The sequence below is a fragment of the Ranitomeya variabilis genome, chromosome 2 (genome assembly GCF_051348905.1).
Source record: "Ranitomeya variabilis isolate aRanVar5 chromosome 2, aRanVar5.hap1, whole genome shotgun sequence".
Taxonomy (NCBI): domain Eukaryota; kingdom Metazoa; phylum Chordata; class Amphibia; order Anura; family Dendrobatidae; genus Ranitomeya; species Ranitomeya variabilis.
Window position 1 is genome coordinate 36,385,791 of NC_135233.1, and position 19,377 is coordinate 36,405,167.

The 19,377-nt window shown below is 40.8% G+C and overlaps 1 protein-coding gene across 1 annotated transcript in view; it reads left to right on the forward strand.

Moving 5' to 3' along the window:
• Positions 1-19,377, forward strand: part of USH2A (usherin) — a 930,843-nt gene that overhangs the window by 250,180 nt on the left and 661,286 nt on the right. The window contains exons 14-19 of the mRNA XM_077281431.1: positions 377-540; positions 2,927-3,085; positions 7,195-7,689; positions 11,623-11,877; positions 13,980-14,152; positions 16,080-16,224. Coding sequence (XP_077137546.1) covers positions 377-540; positions 2,927-3,085; positions 7,195-7,689; positions 11,623-11,877; positions 13,980-14,152; positions 16,080-16,224 — 1,391 coding nt within the window. The remainder of the gene's footprint in view (positions 1-376; positions 541-2,926; positions 3,086-7,194; positions 7,690-11,622; positions 11,878-13,979; positions 14,153-16,079; positions 16,225-19,377) is intronic.

Here is a 19,377-nt window from a genome sequence, read left to right on the forward strand (position 1 = left end):
GGTTTCAAATCATATAATTTTTTATTTTTTATTTATTTATTCATTTATTTTTATGGGTCTGATTAGGGTTAAAAATAATTTTTGCAATTGCTTTTAAAAATTTTGCATCATTTGCCTTCTATAGCCTCTGTTGCACTGTCGTTTGCTTGTTACAGAATGTGTTAACTGATAATCCACCAGTAAGCTCCTTTTGACAAGAAAGTTTGTAACTCTTTATCTGTCTTTTTGAGCTTCTCTCAAATGATTTATGACCACAGACCACATCAAAGTTAAACGTGCTGGGAAACAAATAACCAGCAAAAGCCAAACTGCGTAACATTTTTCTCGAACATAATATTTGCTTTTTTTCTTATATATTTGTTTTCTTTTTCTTTAGGTGCCAGCCTTGCTCATGTAACACAGCTGGCACTGTCAGTACCGGCTGCCATGCTGTAACCGGTCAATGCTCCTGCAAAGAATTTGTCAGCGGCACCAATTGCTCACTCTGTGTCGAAGGGTCCAGCAATCTGGATGGGAATAATCCATATGGGTGCAGCTCGAGTAAGTAAATCCCTCTGATCTTGTGTTTAAAGTAAATTACGGTGGTCTACGGTGACTTGCCAGAAAGGACCCAATTCACATTTCCATCGGCTGCTATTTTGAAAGCATCTACAGGACCCATATGATTAAATGTTAGTGACTTCTTCCAAAAGTATAAACATAGGAATATTCTCACTAATACAATTCTTAATATTAATTGCATTTCTCTGAATATAAGACTTTTATTTCCTTGCACTACGGTTAAACAACAAATTTATTGAGATTCTGAATATCTTCCTTTTTACAACTGCACACACAAAAGTGTAAAAGGAAAAATACAGACGATACAAATCTTAGTGAACACAACAAATATGCAATATATGTACATATTTAAAGACAAAAGGCAGCAGATAAGAAAGGCAAATATTTCTCAATAAATATCATGTGGTGGCGTTCTGTCGAAGCAAAGAAAAGGTGATGGGCAAAGAGGAGAATGCTAAAACAATTTAGAAAAAAATAAGAATGAAAAAAGTAAGGAAAAAGGAAGAAAAATTGAATTTTACTAATTGATGAAAAATAAAGAGAAGGAAAAGAAGCAGTAAGCAGGAGTTATACTTTGAAAAAACACAAGTGCGTACATACACAACCATATGTAACTGCATAGGCAACACATTGTCCACTTGTGGCGTAATTATTAGTGCTGTATAGTGTCCAGATATATATGGACATTCAGTGCCCAAATAATCAGGGTCATTTAGTTCCAATATAAATGGAGTCATTCCGTAACCAGATAAACAGGTTAATTTAGTGACCAGATAAATGGAGTCATTCAGTGCCCAGATAAATGGGGCCATTCAGTGTCCAAATAAATGGGGTCATTCAGTGTCCAAATAAATGGGGTCATTCAGTTCCCATATAAATGGGTTCATTCAGTGACCAGATAAATATTTTCATTTAGTGCCTAGGTAAATAGGTTAATTTATCGACCTGATAGATGGGGCAATTCAGTTCCCATATAAATGTAGTTATTCAGTGCCCAGATAAATGGGGTAATGCAGTGCCCAGATAAATGGGGTAAATCAGTATCCAGATAAAAGGAGTCATTCAGTGCCCAGATAAATGGGGTCATTCAGTGTCCAAATAAATGGGGTCATTCAGTTCCCATATAAATGGGTTCATTCAGTGACCAGATAAATATTTTCATTTAGTGCCTAGATAGATAGAGTCATTCAGTTCCCATAAAAATGTAGTTATTCAGTGCCCAGATAAATGGGGTCATTCGGTGCCCAAGTAAATGGGATAATTCAGTGCCCAGATAAATGGGGGTCATTCAGTGCCCAGATAAATGTGGTCATTAAGTGCCCAGATAAATGAGGTAATTCAGTACCCAGGTAAATAGGTTCATTTAGTGACCTGATAGATGGGGTCATTCAGTTTCCATATAACTGTAGTCATTCAGTGCCCAGATAAATGGGTGATTCAGTGCCCAGATAAATGGGGAACTTCAGTGCCCAGATAAATGGAGTCATTCAGTGCCCAAATAAATGGGGTCATTCAGTTTCAATATAAATGGGTTCATTCAGTGACCAGATAAATAGTTTAATTTAGTGCCTAGATAGATAGGGTCATTCAATTCCCATATAAATGTAGTTACGGTATTCAGTGCCAGATAAATGGGGTCATTGAGTGCCCAGGTAAATAGGTTCATTTAGTGACCTTATAGATGGAGTAATTTAGTTCCCATATAAATGTAGTCATTCAGTGCCCATATAAATGGGGTAATTCAGTGCCCAGATAAATGGGGTCATTCAGTGCCCAGATACACAGGGTCATCCAGTGCCCAGATAAATGGAGTAATTCAGTGCCCAGGTAAATAGGTTAATTTAGTGGCCTGATAGATGGGGTCATTCAGTTCCCATGTAAATGTTAGTCATTCGGTGCCCAGATAAATGGGGTAATTCAGTGCCCAGTTAAGTGTGGTCATTATGTGCCCAGATAAATAGGGTTATTCAGTGTCAGGATAAATGGGGTCATTCAGTGCCCACATACATTGGGGTCAATCAGTGCCCAGATACATTGACGTAATTCAATTCTCCATAAAATTAATTTGTAGGCACATATTTCAGGGATTATGCCCCTCATCGGTGCAAACCAGGAAAACTGATTAGGCTGGGTGAGCGGCCACTGACAGAGGTCTAAGGGGTATAGCTTCTTTTTGTGGAGAGCAGCAAGTTGACTTGGGGAGATTTATAGGCCTTGTAATCCTCCACTGGGAAATTAAATCTGAAATGCAATGTCTTTAGAGATGCAGAAAACTGGAGAGCTAGTGATGTCAAGACACAGTAAATGTGACCATTCCTAGATGTCCATGCTATTTTCAGTAAAATATGCTTTTCTGATTCTTCAGCTCCTTCCCAACAACCACCTCCGAGAGGACTTGTTGTAAACAGCACCACCATAAAGCTTTCCTGGAGTCCCCCAGATTCCCCAAATACTAATCGGCTTCACTATGTGTTATACAGAGATGGTGTCGGGATCTATCAAACCTCTGACTACTACCCATACAGTAAGTAGTGCTGGCTCCTACATAGTTTTCTCTTTATAGAATATCAAGCCCTCGTGACCTCTACAGACAATTTTGTTTTTGACTCTTTTTTTTTAATACATTGAAGACATTTCTCTAAAACACTGAAAGGCAGAGCTTCACAGAAATTATTTTGTCTTGTGTCATCATCTTTTCAAGCTTTCGAAAAAGTTTGATCATTGGCAACAATCCACAAGGTTTTTCTGAAGGCTTTTCTATATGGACAAGCCATTGTATACTCTTGAATAGGGCATGTGGACTTCATAGATGGAAGGGAGATGATCCTCTCCTTGGGACCCCCTATCTATTTAGAAGGATACATTCCTTTCCTGAGGACTCGTTGTAGCAGTGTAATATTTGGTCACTCTTTTAAGTTGATTGGCACTGTGAAACACAATTTTTCCCAGCAGCAGCCAATGCAGAAGAGATGGGCAACTTCCCAAAGAGATACTATCTATTTTTGGGGGGGCCACTGCAACTGCAAGAGTTTGCAGTTGTAAAAATATAATTATTATGTTGATGGTATGAATAAATATTGACTGTATTTACTTAACCATTGCCTGAGGTCGGTTTACTGCTGGAGACAAGATAGGCAGGACTATACAACTGACCATTACTACTGTATACAGTTCTCTTACCACTTCCTGGTCTGGGTGTACTTCTTTTTCTAAGAGGCTTTTTACATCGTATTTGGCAGCCCTTTCATGATTCCATCATGGATTTCCATCCCCTTGAAAGAGCCATTGAAAAAATTGGGCATATGATCATCTTATAGGGAAGGAAGTTGGTCCTCATTTTGGGACCCCTATCTATTTTCCAGAATGATGCATTTCTTTCTTAAGGACTTGTCATAACAATATATTTGGTCACTCATTTATGTTGACTGGCACTGTGAAATGCAATTTTTCCCAGTACCGGCCAATGCAGGAGAAATGCAAAAATTTCCAAAGAGATACCATCTATTTATTGGGGTCCGCTAAAGCTGCAGAACCAGATGTTCACCAGAGGTTCTGCATTTGTAAAAATATAATTATTTTGATGGTACAAACACATTTTTGGCCGCATTTACTTAACTATTGTCTGGGGTCGGTTATACTGCTGGAGACAAGATAAGCAGGATTATACAACTGATTATTACTGCTGTATACAGCTCTCTTTCCAATTCCTGGTCAGGGTGTACTTCTTTTACTTTGGGTCTCTTTACACTGTGTTTTACATGTCTCCACCTGGGATTTCCATCCCCTCGACACAGCCTTTGAGCTGAATGAGACAAACATAGTCCAAAAGTATAAAAGAAAATAAATTTCATATCAATAATCAGTTTAGTCTCTTCCATTTATAATGGCTTCTCCTATAACAAGTGATGTCAGAGTTAAACTCATGGGCCCCTCATAATCAATAGTCATTGGCAATGTGCAGTAAAAAGCCAAAATATGCCAATGTAATCAGTGGCAATCCCAGAGATTGGACTTCCACTAATTACAAAATTACATCAAATAGCTTTTATAATTATTAAATTAATTTAATTAAATAATTGATATTAATTAAATAATTTAAACCAAATACTTCAAAATAGCCTATGTCGTTAACCAATGAGGCACCCAATGCTAAAATCAAGTAATTTTTTTATTTTTTATTTTTTTTTACTAAAGGGTTTGTTTCTTTCTCCAATGGAGCGACCTGCCTATCTGCAATATCCAGTTAATTACCGTAAATGGCCTGAAAACAGGGAATCGAGGGATGGAAATCCTGTTAAATGGTGTAGATTGAAAAAAAAATGGTATTGAATGTAATAGACATAATGGTGTTTAACCACTGGGTAAAGCTTCTACTTACACTGAAACAGATTTCAGATATAAATCTAGCATTACTTGTTAATTTAATTAATCTAAATACAGTGGTGGGGAAGGTTAGGAAGGTGAGCTGTTAATCTGCTTACATGCTTTTACAAAATTTGAATGGAATATCGCTTTTGCTGGCTCATTGTAAGTAGGTGTTTTCGGCTGTTGAGTCTGTGCCATTGGCTTGCGTTTCCGTGACTTTCCTTCATGGCGGCTTATGACGGCTGCTGGACTATTACTGTCAAAATGTGTGATGATCTTAGGGCACAAGAATATGATCATGAGTGCACACTCTACAGAAAGGACAATGGGACCACTTTCTTCGCCTACAGACCAAGTAGTCAATTGTGCCCTTCAAAACCATTGGAATGTAGCTCTTGGCTTCTTGGCGGGATGAAAGAGATTTTCCCATAGTTGGATATGCCATTGATCCTACCTACTTCTCTTCATTTCCTGTGATAGGAAAACTCTTTAAAGGAAGGTCAAAAGAATCGCCCAAGAGGCCTTCAGCACATAGAGCCTTAGGGTCCTTTCACATTGCATTCTTGACCACGTTCAGTGATGGTATCACTCAGGGCTTGCATCCAAATCCCCTACAAAATGTAATTCATGCGGTTGCGGCCTTAGACTATAATGGTGCCAGTAGTACAAATGTGCACTCTGAGGTGCATAATTTTCAGATGTATATGCCAACTGGAGAAGGACTCACAAATGCAGTCTACTACGTCCGTGTGTCCACCTCCGGTAGGCGTATGTGCCCATAAATGATGCACGTGAGAGCCCACGATTACTCTGTCGGCACCATAATAGTTTATGACCTCATCGGCGCATATATACCTGAAAGCCGTTGTGTTGAGGGTTCGTATGCTAGCCCGATGCAACCAACGAATGTGGGCAAGAACACAATGTGAAAGGAGTCTTAGTCTTCCAGTTTCCTCTAACTGCTCACAGACAAAACGTAGGAGATAAAAAAAAAGTTTTTAACTATACATCATCCTTAGGTTAGTCACACTCAGAAAAGAGTTGCCCCCAATTTTTTTTTTTTGCCCAGGTTCCTACACCAATTTCATGCTGTCCCTGGGTCTTAAACCTATTACTGCTGTGGACAATTTTCATTTTTGCGCTTTTGGTTTTTCTTATCCTTTTTTCACAAGATATAACTTTTTTCTTTTCTTTCTGTATGGAGGCTTGTTACTGATGAGACAAGGTTTTCTTTTCTTTTACAGGCATTTACTGGAAGGGTTAATCAATTTTATATTTGAATAGATCAGACTTTTACAAATACTAAATATACTTATTTATTTTCAAACTGTCAAAAGAGGTGGAAATTAAATTTTTTATATATTTTTTATTTTTTTTTCACATCATTATTAACTTTTTACGTTTAATTTTTTAATCCCCTTAGGGGACTTGAACCTTCATTTGTTCAATCACTTATACTAACGTATCGCAGTATCTGGCAAAAATAGGAGGCAAAAACAGATGACAGGAATGGGGGCCTTCAACAAGCCCCCGGCTTCAATAACAGCCCATTGACACCTGCGATCATGGGTTGATGGAAGACGATGAACGCATGCTTCAGCATTTGCCCCTACCGAGCCCACTCGATACATTGGTAACCAATGTCGGACATACTATTATGTCCTAAGTTGGGAAGTGGTTCCCAAATGACCTTTAATAATGTAACAATTTAAACTAGAAAAAGAAGAATAAAGGGTTTTTCCAGCTTCGCTGATTCCCAAGAGGTCCCATTCGCGCTTACTAAGTCGCCGTTGGTGTGTACTTCATGCCCCTTCAACACAAAGGAAATGGCTCGAAATGCCCCATCAGTGGGGTCACCTCTGCTGTGAGTGATTGGCTGAATAGACATTTCTTGCCATTTCTAGTATGAATGGATAGATCACAGACAGTAGGGACTGGGCAAATGGGACCTACGTGAAATAGTGAAGTTGAGTATAAATGTATTTTATTTTATTTCACTGGTATAATATTGATTTTCAAAAGCCTCATTAAAGTTGGGCCTGTCTTCCCTTTTGTTCCCATGATAGATACTAAATGCATCCTGCAAAGTCAGTCAAAATATGGTATCAAAGTACCCTAGCCAACGCAGAATGACTCTTTTAAAGCCATCTTTGGCACCTCCTTACCAAAAAAATTACTTCTATGTAAAAACTCCTTATGCTAAATGGTTGATTGTGATGCTTCGTCCAAGCTGACCTTCTTCACCTTCTTAACACATTCATTTCTCAGGTATACAAAGCTTCATGGATACAGCTCTTCTTCCATATACTGCCTACACCTATCACATTGATGCTGGAAATGTACATGGATCCATCAGCAGTACCAAGGTGAGGTATCGAACAAGAGCTGGACCACCAACTGGAGAAATAGACTTAAGCTTAGCACATCCCGTGGGTCAGTATTCCGCTTCGATGAAATGGACTATTATTCCTGATATTCTTGCACCTGTGGAGACATTCAGAATAATGTACACATCCCAAAGCTCAATAAAGCCAAATATTGCTTACGAGGGCCTTGATACACAAGTCACTGTTCGTAATCTAACACCCTTCACCAAGTATAATTTTTCAGTACACGCATGCAATTCTGAGGGATGCCTACACAGTTTGCCAATCATGGTGGTAACAGCTCAAGCACCACCTGTAGGACAAGGTCCACCCATGGTCCAAAATTCAAGCTCTACTGATCTCTATCTACAATGGTCACCACCGCTAGAACCAAATGGTAAGTCCACTTTCATTCATATCTATAGACATTGCATTGGGTAAAAACTGAAAACTATCACAAATTTTGAGCTCAAATATTTTAAAAATGTGCAATTAAACAGGAATATAACTAAAGGGGTGAACAGTTTGCTGTTACAACTTTGCTATAGGTCTTAGCTAAGCCTAATTAATTCACTACCACAGTAAAAAGATAATAAACACAGCGATGTCACAGTATAGGGATAGTATACACAGTGATGTCACAGTACAGAGATAATAAACACAGTGATGTCACAGCACAGGGATAATAAACATAGTGATGTCACAGTACAGGGATAATAAACAGACTGATGTCACAGTACAGAGATAATACACACAGTGATGTCACAGTACAGGGATAATATACACAGTGATGTCACAGTACAGAGATAATACACACAGTGATGTCAGAGTACAGGAATAATATACACAGTGATGTCACAGTACAGAGATAATACACACAGTGATGTCACAGTACAGGGATAATAAACACAGTGATGTCACAGTACAGGGATAATAAACACAGTGATGTCACAGTACAGGGATAATACACACAGCGATGTCACAGTACAGAGATAATAAACACCGTGATGTCACAGTACAGAGATAATAAACACAGTGATGTCACAGTACAGGGATAATAAACACAGTGATGTCACAGTACAGGGATAATACACACAGTGATGTCACAGTACAGGGATAATAAACAGACTGATGTCACAGTACAGAGATAATACACACAGTGATGTCACAGTACAGGGATAATATACACAGTGATGTCACAGTACAGGGATAATACACACAGTGATGTCACAGTACAGGAATAATATACACAGTGATGTCACAGTACAGAGATAATACACACAGTGATGTCACAGTACAGGGATAATAAACACAGTGATGTCACAGTACAGGGATAATAAACACAGTGATGTCACAGTACAGGGATAATACACACAGCGATGTCACAGTACAGAGATAATAAACACCGTGATGTCACAGTACAGAGATAATAAACACAGTGATGTCACAGTACAGGGATAATAAACACAGTGATGTCACAGTACAGAGATAATACACACAGTGATGTCACAGTACAGGGATAATACACACAGTGATGTCACAGTACAGAGATAATAAACACCGTGATGTCACAGTACAGAGATAATAAACACCGTGATGTCACAGTACAGGGATAATACACACAGTGATGTCACAGTACAGGGATAATAAACACAGCGATGTCACAGTACAGGGATAATAAACACAGTGATGTCACAGTTCAGAGATAATAAACACCGTGATGTCACAGTACAGAGATAATAACACAGTGATGTCACAGTACAGGGATAATAAACACAGTGATGTCACAGTACAGAGATAATAAACACAGTGATGTCACAGTACAGAGATAATAAACACCGTGATGTCACAGTACAGAGATAATAAACACAGTGATGTCACAGTACAGAGATAATAAACACAGTGATGTCACAGTACTGGCATAATACACACAGTGATGTCACAGTACAGGGATAATACACACAGTGATGACACAGAACAGAGATAATACACACAGTGATGTCACAGTACAGGGATAATAAACACAGTGATGTCACAGTACAGAGATAATAAACACAGTGATGTCACAGTACAGAGATAATAAACACCGTGATGTCACAGTACAGAGATAATAAACACAGTGATGTCACAGTACAGAGATAATAAACACAGTGATGTCACAGTACAGGGATAATAAACACAGTGATGACACAGAACAGAGATAATACACACAGTGATGTCACAGTGCAGGGATAATACACACAGTGATGTCACAGTACAGGGGTAATACACACAGTGATGTCACAGTACAGGGGTAATACACACAGTGATGTCACAGTACAGGGATAATACACACAGTGATGTCACAGTACAGGGATAATAAACACAGTGATGTCACAGTACAGAGATAATAAACACTGTGATGTCTCAGTACTGAGATAATAATTACTGTGATAGCATTGTGTGTATATCCCTGTATTGTGATATGACTGTATTTATTATACCTATCCCTGTCAAGTGATTATGACATCACACATGACCTTATGGATATGACTGTATTTATTATACCTATCCCTGTCAAGTGATTATGACATCACACATGACCTTATAGAGAATTGTCCTTGGTGGTATCACTGCTTTCATTATCCCTGATCCGTGACATCACTGTGAAAATCTTTCATGGTGACAATCAGTGGCGCTATACTGTAATGCATAGAGCTTCATGTGAAGGAGCTATGTGCACAACCTTTCCATGTGCAATACACCTAATTCACACAAAATTCACTCAAATGCAACATTTGTAAACTTTCTTTTAACATAGAAAATAAATAAAACTTTACTAAAAGCCGAATAGTCAACTAAATATGTAAATCACTGATGAATGACCTCAAATGAGAGAAAGATGTTTCTAAGGTCCGTGTCATTTATAATAAGGCACGGAGGGCAACCCCTCCCCCCAAGTCTCTTAATTTACCATTGTTACTTTTATCCATAATTAATTGAGAAGACCCAAATTAGACTCTTTTTACAGATAAATGAGTCCATGGTGATTCATTTTGGTTTCCTCAAAGGCTTAGTTGTCGGAGGCCCACAGGGAAATTCTTCTTCTTCGTCTTTGCTTATGGTGGCATTTATTTCAATACCAGATAGCTTTTATAATGATATTTTTTTTTTGCCTCGTTGTCAAGGACAATTATTTTTAGTGTGACGATCAATGCTAATTAAGATTGTTTTAGGACAGATAATCTACACTTCCAAAATAGTTACTGATGACACAGGAAAATAATATCATATCACGCGTTTCCCCTATTAATCAGTTTTTTGTATTTCTATACTGGATACACATCTTGCTATCACATATAACACTTTCTTTAAACAATCAATTCTAAATTACTGCTATAGATGTCTTCTATTGTGGGGGTTCCATCTATAAGAATCCCACGGATAGGTGGCAGCATTCACGGAAAGTTTGCTGAGTTGTTAAGTATGACCATAGACTATAATGTGGGGTACATCCCTCTATTCAACCTCTACTTGGATGCCGCTGTTACGGACCCTTCAGTTTATGGATCAGGGTTCAAGGGACCCCTATAATCTCTATGTGGGAGTTTCAGAGGCAGGATATCCACTAGTTCGACAACTATAAGGCTCCACTTCACAAAACAATGAGGCCTCATTCAGACGTGTTTTTTTTCACGTACTTAAAAAAAAGTCCTAGTTTCATCGTGATTTTGTTCAGGGTTTCTTCAGATTTTCATCTGAGTTTCATCCGAGCTTCATCAGCTTTTCTTGGATGAGAAAAAAAAAATTTCTCCACCTTCTCTTATCTACCAGTCGGTAAAAAACAGACAGCACTCTGATGTCATCCACGAGCTCTCCGATTGTATTCACTGACCTATAGATTGGCGTTGCCAAGTGTTATCCGATTGTGAACTTTGGACAAGTCTCTGCACTTTTGTGCAGATCAGTCACTCCACAAAAAAAGTTGGAAGTGTGAACAGCCCCATAGCCTATTCCAGGTATGAGTGCTTATGGATTTCTAAAAAGTTTTACTTCCTTTTGATTGTTTCAACTTAGGGCTCTTTCAGATGTCCATGATCATCATTCCAATCTCGGACTGCAAATCACGAACTGACCACTCGTTTCCAAAACCGTGCGTCACAGCTTCATGATTTTCTATGAGGCTGTCATGCTCAGGGTCGGCAGAAGGGAAGCCAGTCCGTGCATTGCGATCCAAGATCAGACTGATGTTCACGGATATCTGAAAGAACCCTATGCACCAATGAACTATAAAATCCTCTTAAATATTGTAATTTGTTAACAATTTTCATTGATCTTTTCTTTCGTCTAGGGGTCATTATGAGACATGAGCTGTATATGAGAGGTTTACTCCAGGTGATTGAACGGTGGGTTTTCCATGCAAGTGGATGGCTGAACCCTCAGCCAGCCATGGAATCTGAGAATGAAAATGCCTTCACACCCCCAGTGACCCATGCAGTGATCACAAACCTGGAACCAAACACAGAGTACGAGTTTTGTATTGTGACCACTAATATGGCCGGAAGTATCGCTTCAGAATGGGTGATCTTTAAAACAGCGGAGTCAGGTGAGAATACCTATCTCTGGGGTGGCTGTGGGCTGGTATGTTTAGAATAGGAAGGGCCCAATAACCATGGACTTTCCCAGGCTGATTATATCAGCATGAAGAGAAAGTGTGAGCACTGCTGTAAAAGGTGCATGGATAGGTTCCCACACCATGTATAAATATAAAGAACCTGGCAATCAAGTCAAGGACGCTACCTTCAGCATCAGACAAGCGGTGGATACTGCGTCTGGACACGGTCTTCTTACTCTGTATAATCAAGGAACTTGTTGAAATCAACCTAAGGGCATCATATTTGTGCCTCACAGATGCTGTTATAACAGATTTACCATATTACCTCTATACTGCTCTCTAATCACTAGTACGTAACTGGTAAAGGTCTTTGCCGATCAAAACGTTTGTTGGGGACTACAAATAAATTTGCGTTCATCACACATAATTAAGTTGAGTGCCGGGTTCTTTATATCTAATTATATCAGCACACAGCTGTCTGCTTTACCTTTGCTGGTTTAAAAAAAATAGTGAATACCCCACGTCAATTTTTTCATTTCAATATTTATTTATGTGGCCTAATCGAAAGCGGTGAAAGCTATCTATCTGTCTATCTATGGTGAGGCAGTGAGGGGAATCATATAGGAGGGCTGGTATGTGTCCCCCAGGATGTGCATAGAAGCCTTCTACATCCGCTGGAGTGAATTGTAATTACATCCACCCCTGTGGTTACAATGCAAAATAAAGGAGAGAGTGGATTTGGTCAAGCTATTTGACCAAGTCAGATATAAGGAGACCTGACATGGGATTTTATTTTTGGAGATATCTGTAGGATTGGAAGTGGGATGGATCTCTCCCTCCACTCCAGGTTTTGGGAGTGGCTTATGTCCACAAAACTCATTTAGACTTTCAGTTGAGGTTTGGGTGTGACAGTGTTTTTGGTTTGTAAGCAGCAGACTATTCAGTACAGGCATGTGTGAGTCTGATGTCAGGCCAGAGAAGGCAAAGCTACGATGCACCCACGAGTGATACAGTGGTGCAGTTACCCACTGTAACAGACTGATACAGACGTTCTGGCTGCGAACCGGAGGATAAAAGACCTGGATTTATTTTGTGAGTTTGAAAATAAAGACATTTAAGTTGAACTTTCTTGGATCAGCTTCTTATTGCCGCACGAATACGGAAGTCACTGCCTTACACTATCTATCGATCTCTCTTTCCTGATGGTGTAGTATAATTTTTGATCAGCCTTTGCGACGGTATGAATTTTTGGAATATACTCCATTACCTTATTTTGCTTCTTTTTCTTTCTAACTCCATGATGACCTAAAGGGCTGTTTCAGCTGCTTTTTCATGCACTTAGACCAGCTGTTTTGAACTGCAGGTTTAGCAAATATCCATATTCCTGTGTGAACCTCTCTTCTCTTCTTCTCCTTGCTCAGACATTACTGACAGAGAGTTTGTAAATAGTGTCTAAGCCTGGGTGAAGGAAGCAGAGAAGCTCCCACCGGGATAAAGATATTTGCTAGACCTGAAGTTCAAAGCAGCTGCTCTAAGTGCATAGATGAGGCAGTGGAAACAGCCTTTCAATATGGAGCTTAAGAGAAAAGGAAGAAAGCTAAAGGCTGATGAATAATTAGAATTTAAAGAGTAGCTATTTTACTTCTTTACTTATCATTCCCGAGTCAATCGGTGATTCTCTGCCGCTGCTCTTGGTGTCTGGCATTGGTTGCAGCGCTGACATCACAACACAGCAGCCAGTTAGTGAGCTCAGCAGCTTTGCCAGTGTAGATGCCCCAACCAGAGCTGCTGAGCTCACTGATTTACTGTGGTGTTGCAGCCAATGGCAGACAGACCAGGAGCAGAAGCAGAAACTTCTCAGTGGACCTAGCAATGGTGTGTAATGAACGGTTTGTTTTTTCTTTTCACCAAACTGTGCCCGGGAATCAAGGTTTCCTGAAAAGAAACAACCCCTTTAAGCAGTGAGACATTTTATTGTAAGTGTAGTATTGGAGCCCCTTCTAACGAAAGGGGTTTGTCCAAAGCAAAGAACCCCTTGAACCTTTCTATATTGATTCAGATTATGGCTAAATTTTCTAATACTTCATTTACAGAACCCATATACATGGCGTCTCCATCGGTGTTTCCACTTTCATCAAATTCTCTAAATGTGTCCTGGGAGAAGCCAAGCAACAATGTCGCAAGAGGGGAAATTTCTGGCTATACGATCAACATGGTATCCAGGGATCAAGTGGAGGAATCGGACATGAGAGGAGCTTCGTCTCAGGTACATTCACTGCCTTTCCCTGTAGATTCTTCCCAGGGAAATCCATTTACTGGAGAATGCAGCAATTCCAGAATATTAATGTCTGATAGCAACACATATCTATCTACTAAGCAAAATTGTAATAATTTAGGTTTATTCTATTGATAACGATGTTACTATTCAGAGCACAATATGGCGCCATATAGAGTACCTACAGCTCTGTAGTGCCTCCTTGGTTCAGACATTTTTCCACCACATACAACAAATGAACCATTGGATTGAGATCTGGGAAATTTGAGAAAAGTCATCATCACCTTGATATCTTTGTTATGTTCCTCAAACCATTTATGATGGTTTTTGCAGTGTTGCAGGAGCAGTATCCTTCTAAATGAAGTCACTGACATTAGGGAATATGGCTGACATGAACGGCGATACTGGGTCTGTACAGTATTTGATACTTGTCACATCCACTTGATGCCAGGACTTACAGTTTCCCAGCAGAACATTGCCCCATCACACTGCCTTCTCCAGCCTCTCTTCTCCAGGCAAGTCATGCACATGTAGCCGGGCGTCCACATGATGTAAGAGAAAATGGCTTTTACCAGACGAGGCCACCTTCTTCCATTGCTCTAGTTCTGATGCTCACTTGCTCATTTATAGACGCTTTCTGCAGTGGACATGGCTCAGCATGGATGCTTAAACTGGCTATGTGCCTTGGTCTACTTCCTTAGATCTTTCTGCAGGTGCTAACCACTGCATAATGGGAACACCGCACGGGAAGACCTACTGAATATTGATCACACCCAAAAAAACCTGTAACAGGAACTCAACAAGACTCACTGTTTACCAGAAACATCCTACAAGAACTCTCATGTACCATGACACCCCACATGACCTACTGTATACTAGAAACACCCAACAAGACCTACTGAATACCAGTAAGATCCTACGAGACCTGCCGTATACAGGGAACACCCCACAAGACCTGCCATATACCGGGAACATCCCATAAGACCTGCCATGTACTAAGAACATCCCACAAGACCCTTTTGTATACCTGGAGCTTTCTACAAGACCCTTTATACCAGGAACTTCCCACAAGTCCTGCAATATACCGAGAACACCCCACTAGACATGCCATATATCGGGACCACCCCACAAGACATATCATTTCCCTGGAACACTCCACAATACATATCATATACCAAAAACACTCCACAAGACATGCCATATACTGGGAACACCCCACAAGACATGCCATATACCGGGAACATCACACGAGACCTGCCGAATACCGAGAACTTCCCATAAGACCCTTTGTATACTGGAAACTTCCCACAAGTCCTGCAATATACCAGGAAACACCTCACTAGACATGCCATACACCGGGAACACTCCACAAGACATATCATTTTCCTGGAACACTACACAATACATATCATATACCCAAAACACTCCACAAGACATACTGTATATACTGAACACCCCACGAGACTTGCTGTATACCATGAATACCCCATATGACCTGCCATAAACCAGAAAACCCCATAAGTTCTGGTATATACAGTAAACAGTCTACAAGACCTGCTGTATACCAGGAACAACCCACAAGACCTGCTATATACTGAGAACACCCCACAACCCCTGTCATTTTGTGGATATTCTGATCTAGTCATTTACCAATTACAATGTGGCCTTTTTTGGTCTTCCAGATATCTACATTTGCCCATTTTTCTTGTTTCCAACACATAAGCTTCAAGAACTGACTGATCACTTGCTACCTAATATATCCACCCAAGACAGGAGCCATTGTCACCAGATAATCAATGTTCTTCACTGCTCGTGTGGGTGGTTTCCTGTAATGGCCGATCAGTGTATGACATATCACATACGTTTGCATGCAGTGATGGGCTCAGCTTTGATCTTGGTACGTTGGATTTCCCTCCAGGTGCTGTACGTAGCAGAGAGTCATGAAGTCTATTATGAAGTGACAGGACTGGAGGCCTTCCATGATTACGCCTTCACCGTCACCCTCTGCAATAAGATCGGTTGTGTGACAAGTAAACCTGCCATCGGAAAGACTTTAGCTTCAGGTAAGAGGTTTTTATAAACTCTCCATCACCCACAAATGAATCAGAAATACACGACCTGCAGTAAGCTGCGCACGATTTCATAGATTGTGAGCCGTGTGCCAAAGAATGTAACTTATAAAATGGTATATACCGAGGGACGGCTGTCAGACTGCTGCCATTTCTAGGATTCGTCGCTGTCAATGTTGTGTAATAAGCAGATATTGTACAGATAATTTTATCAAATGTCCGAACACAGTGATAAAGAAACATGGGCTACTCTATTACTTCATTAAAAACATCTTTTTTATTAGCTGGGAACAATATCCAAACCAGGCAATATTATAAAAAGTATACAGATCAGTTCATAATATACTCGAATGGCAGCAGACAAAATCATCCACAATGTAAATAAACACCAAAACAGTATTCTATAAAATATCACTTTCGAAAATCCAACCTAAGGTATATTGCACAATGTATAATTACAATGGAACATTTGTTCCTAGTCATTAAAAATAATGAACAATGTTATATTACCCTAGATGTCCTACTGGATATTTATAAAGTGCATAGTGCTTTCCTATAGTCTGCTGTCCATGATATTAGAAAAAGCTTTGAACTTACATTAGTATATATCCTGGTTAGGAACGTTCCACAGCGACCCCGACAGCGCCTTTTCGCCTGACTGGCTTCCTCAAATAGGGGCCATCACTGAGAAAATCCCAAATGGCTTGGTACTTAAAGGGGTTAAAGGAAATGTTCAACTTTTAAGTCATTTTTTTATATGGATATAAGCTACATAAAATGTTCAGTTATTTGTGAATACTTGGTATTGCTTCACTTGCTCATCGGATTACAGTCTATACTTCAGAATAAAATTCACAATTCTATCAGAAAACATGTTCATAAATTATGTAAATGTAGAAATCACAGGAACATGAGATGTCGTCACGGACAGGAGGCAGATCAAGACTTAATAGGTTTTTTAACAACACGTATACTCCGCACAGGGAGTGTAAGGACTCGGGAGGAGTGTAAAGGTACCTTCACACGAAACGACTTTGTAACGATATCGCTAGCAATCCGTGACGTTGCAGCGTCCTGGCTAGCGATATCGTTTAGTTTGACACGCAGCAGCGATCAGGATCCTGCTGTGATGTCGCTGGTCGCTGAATAAAGTTCAGAACTTTATTTGGTCGTCCGATCGCCGTGTATCGTTGTGTTTGACAGCAAAAGCAACGATACCAGCGATATTTTACACTGGTAACCAGGGTAAACATCGGGTTACTAAGCGCAGGGCCGCGCTTAGTAACCCGATGTTTACCCTGGTTACCAGTGTAAAATGTAAAAAAAACAAACAGTACATACTTACATTCGCATCCCCCGCCGTCTGCTTCCCACACTGACTGAGCGCCGCAAAGTGAAAGTGAAAGCACAGCACAGCGGTGACGTCACCGCTGTGCCCTGCTACTGCCGGCGCTCAGTCAGTCAGTCAGTGCAGGAAGCGGACGCCGGGGGACGCGAATGTAAGTATGTACGGTTTGTTTTTTTTACATTTTACGCTGGTAACCAGGGTAAACATCGGGTTACTAAGCGCGGCCCTGCGCTTAGCAACCCGATGTTTACCCTGGTTACCCGGGGACCTCGGCATCGTTGGTCGCTGGAGAGCGGTCTGTGTGACAGCTCTCCAGCGATCAAACAGCGACGCTGCAGCGATCGGCATCGTTGTCGCTATCGCTGCAGCGTCGTTTCGTGTGAAGGTACCTTAAGGGAGTATGGAAGAACTGGGAGCTAGGAAGGGAAAGGGATGAACAATAGTTTGATAAGAAGAAACAAAGGCAATGAACCTTATCAGTCTGTAGTCTTCTTGATTGCAGCGTCTCGGTTCTCCAACGGTGGCACAGACAACAGCGGCACGTGAAGTCTCAGAGGTGTCTGTAGAGGATGGGGTTCTAATCCACGGAGCGGGTGAAGGGTCTTTGTAGGGTGCGGGGAGTTCCCACATGCATGTACACCAAACACTGTTGTCAGTCCAGTACAAAGTACCGCCGGAACAAGGCTTTGTTGCGGTGCGGTATATACAGGTAATTATCTGAGAGGCTCTGGCCTAGTGACTAGTAGTGTTGAGCGATACCGTCCGATACTTGAAAGTATTGGTATCGGATAGTATCGGCCGATACCCGAAAAGTATCGGATATCGCCAATACTGATACCTGATACCAATACAAGTCAATGGGACACCAAGTATCGGAAGGTATCCTGATGGTTCCCAGGGTCTGAAGGAGAGGAAACTCTCCTTCAGGCCCTGGGATCCATATTAATGTGTAAAATAAAGAATTAAAATAAAAAATATTGATATACTCACCTCTCCGGAGGCCCCTGCACCTTACCGCTGTTAACCGGCAGCCTCCTTTGCTTAAAATGAGCGCGTTTAGGGCCTTCCATGACGTCACGGCTTCTGATTGGTCGCGTGCCGCTCATGTGACCGCCACGCGACCAATCACAAGCCGCGACGTCATTCTCAGGCCCTAAACTCCTCATTCTAGGAATTTAGGACCTGAGAATGACGTCGCGGCTTGTGATTGGTCGCGTGGCGGTCACATGAGCGGCACGCGACCAATCAGAAGCTGTGACGTCATGGAAGGCCCTAAACGCGCTCATTTTAAGCAAAGGAGGCTGCCAGTTAACAGCGGTAAGGTGCAGGGGCCTCCGGAGAGGTGAGTATATCAATATTTTTTATTTTAATTCTTTATTTTACACATTAATATGGATCCCAGGGCCTGAAGGAGAGTTTCCTCTCCTTCAGACCCTGGGAACCATCAGGATACCTTCCGATACTTGGAGTCCCATTGACTTGTATTGGTATCGGGTATCGGTATCGGCGATATCCGATACTTTTCGGGTATCGGCCGATACTATCCGATACCGATACTTTCAAGTATCGTACGGTATCGCTCAACACTACTAGTCACCTGCTTCTCACTGCGCTGCACACTCGCTACAGTCTTCGGTTTCAATTGTGAGTCACCTCCTGGCACGGAGGATAGCAGGGAACAGGAAGTCTGTTGTTCATCCACAGTGGACCTGTACGCAGGGGATCTGTCAAGTCGGCCTGCGCTCAAGGGATGCTCTGCTCTCCCAGCTGACACTGCATCTGACTGTCCGCGTAGCTTT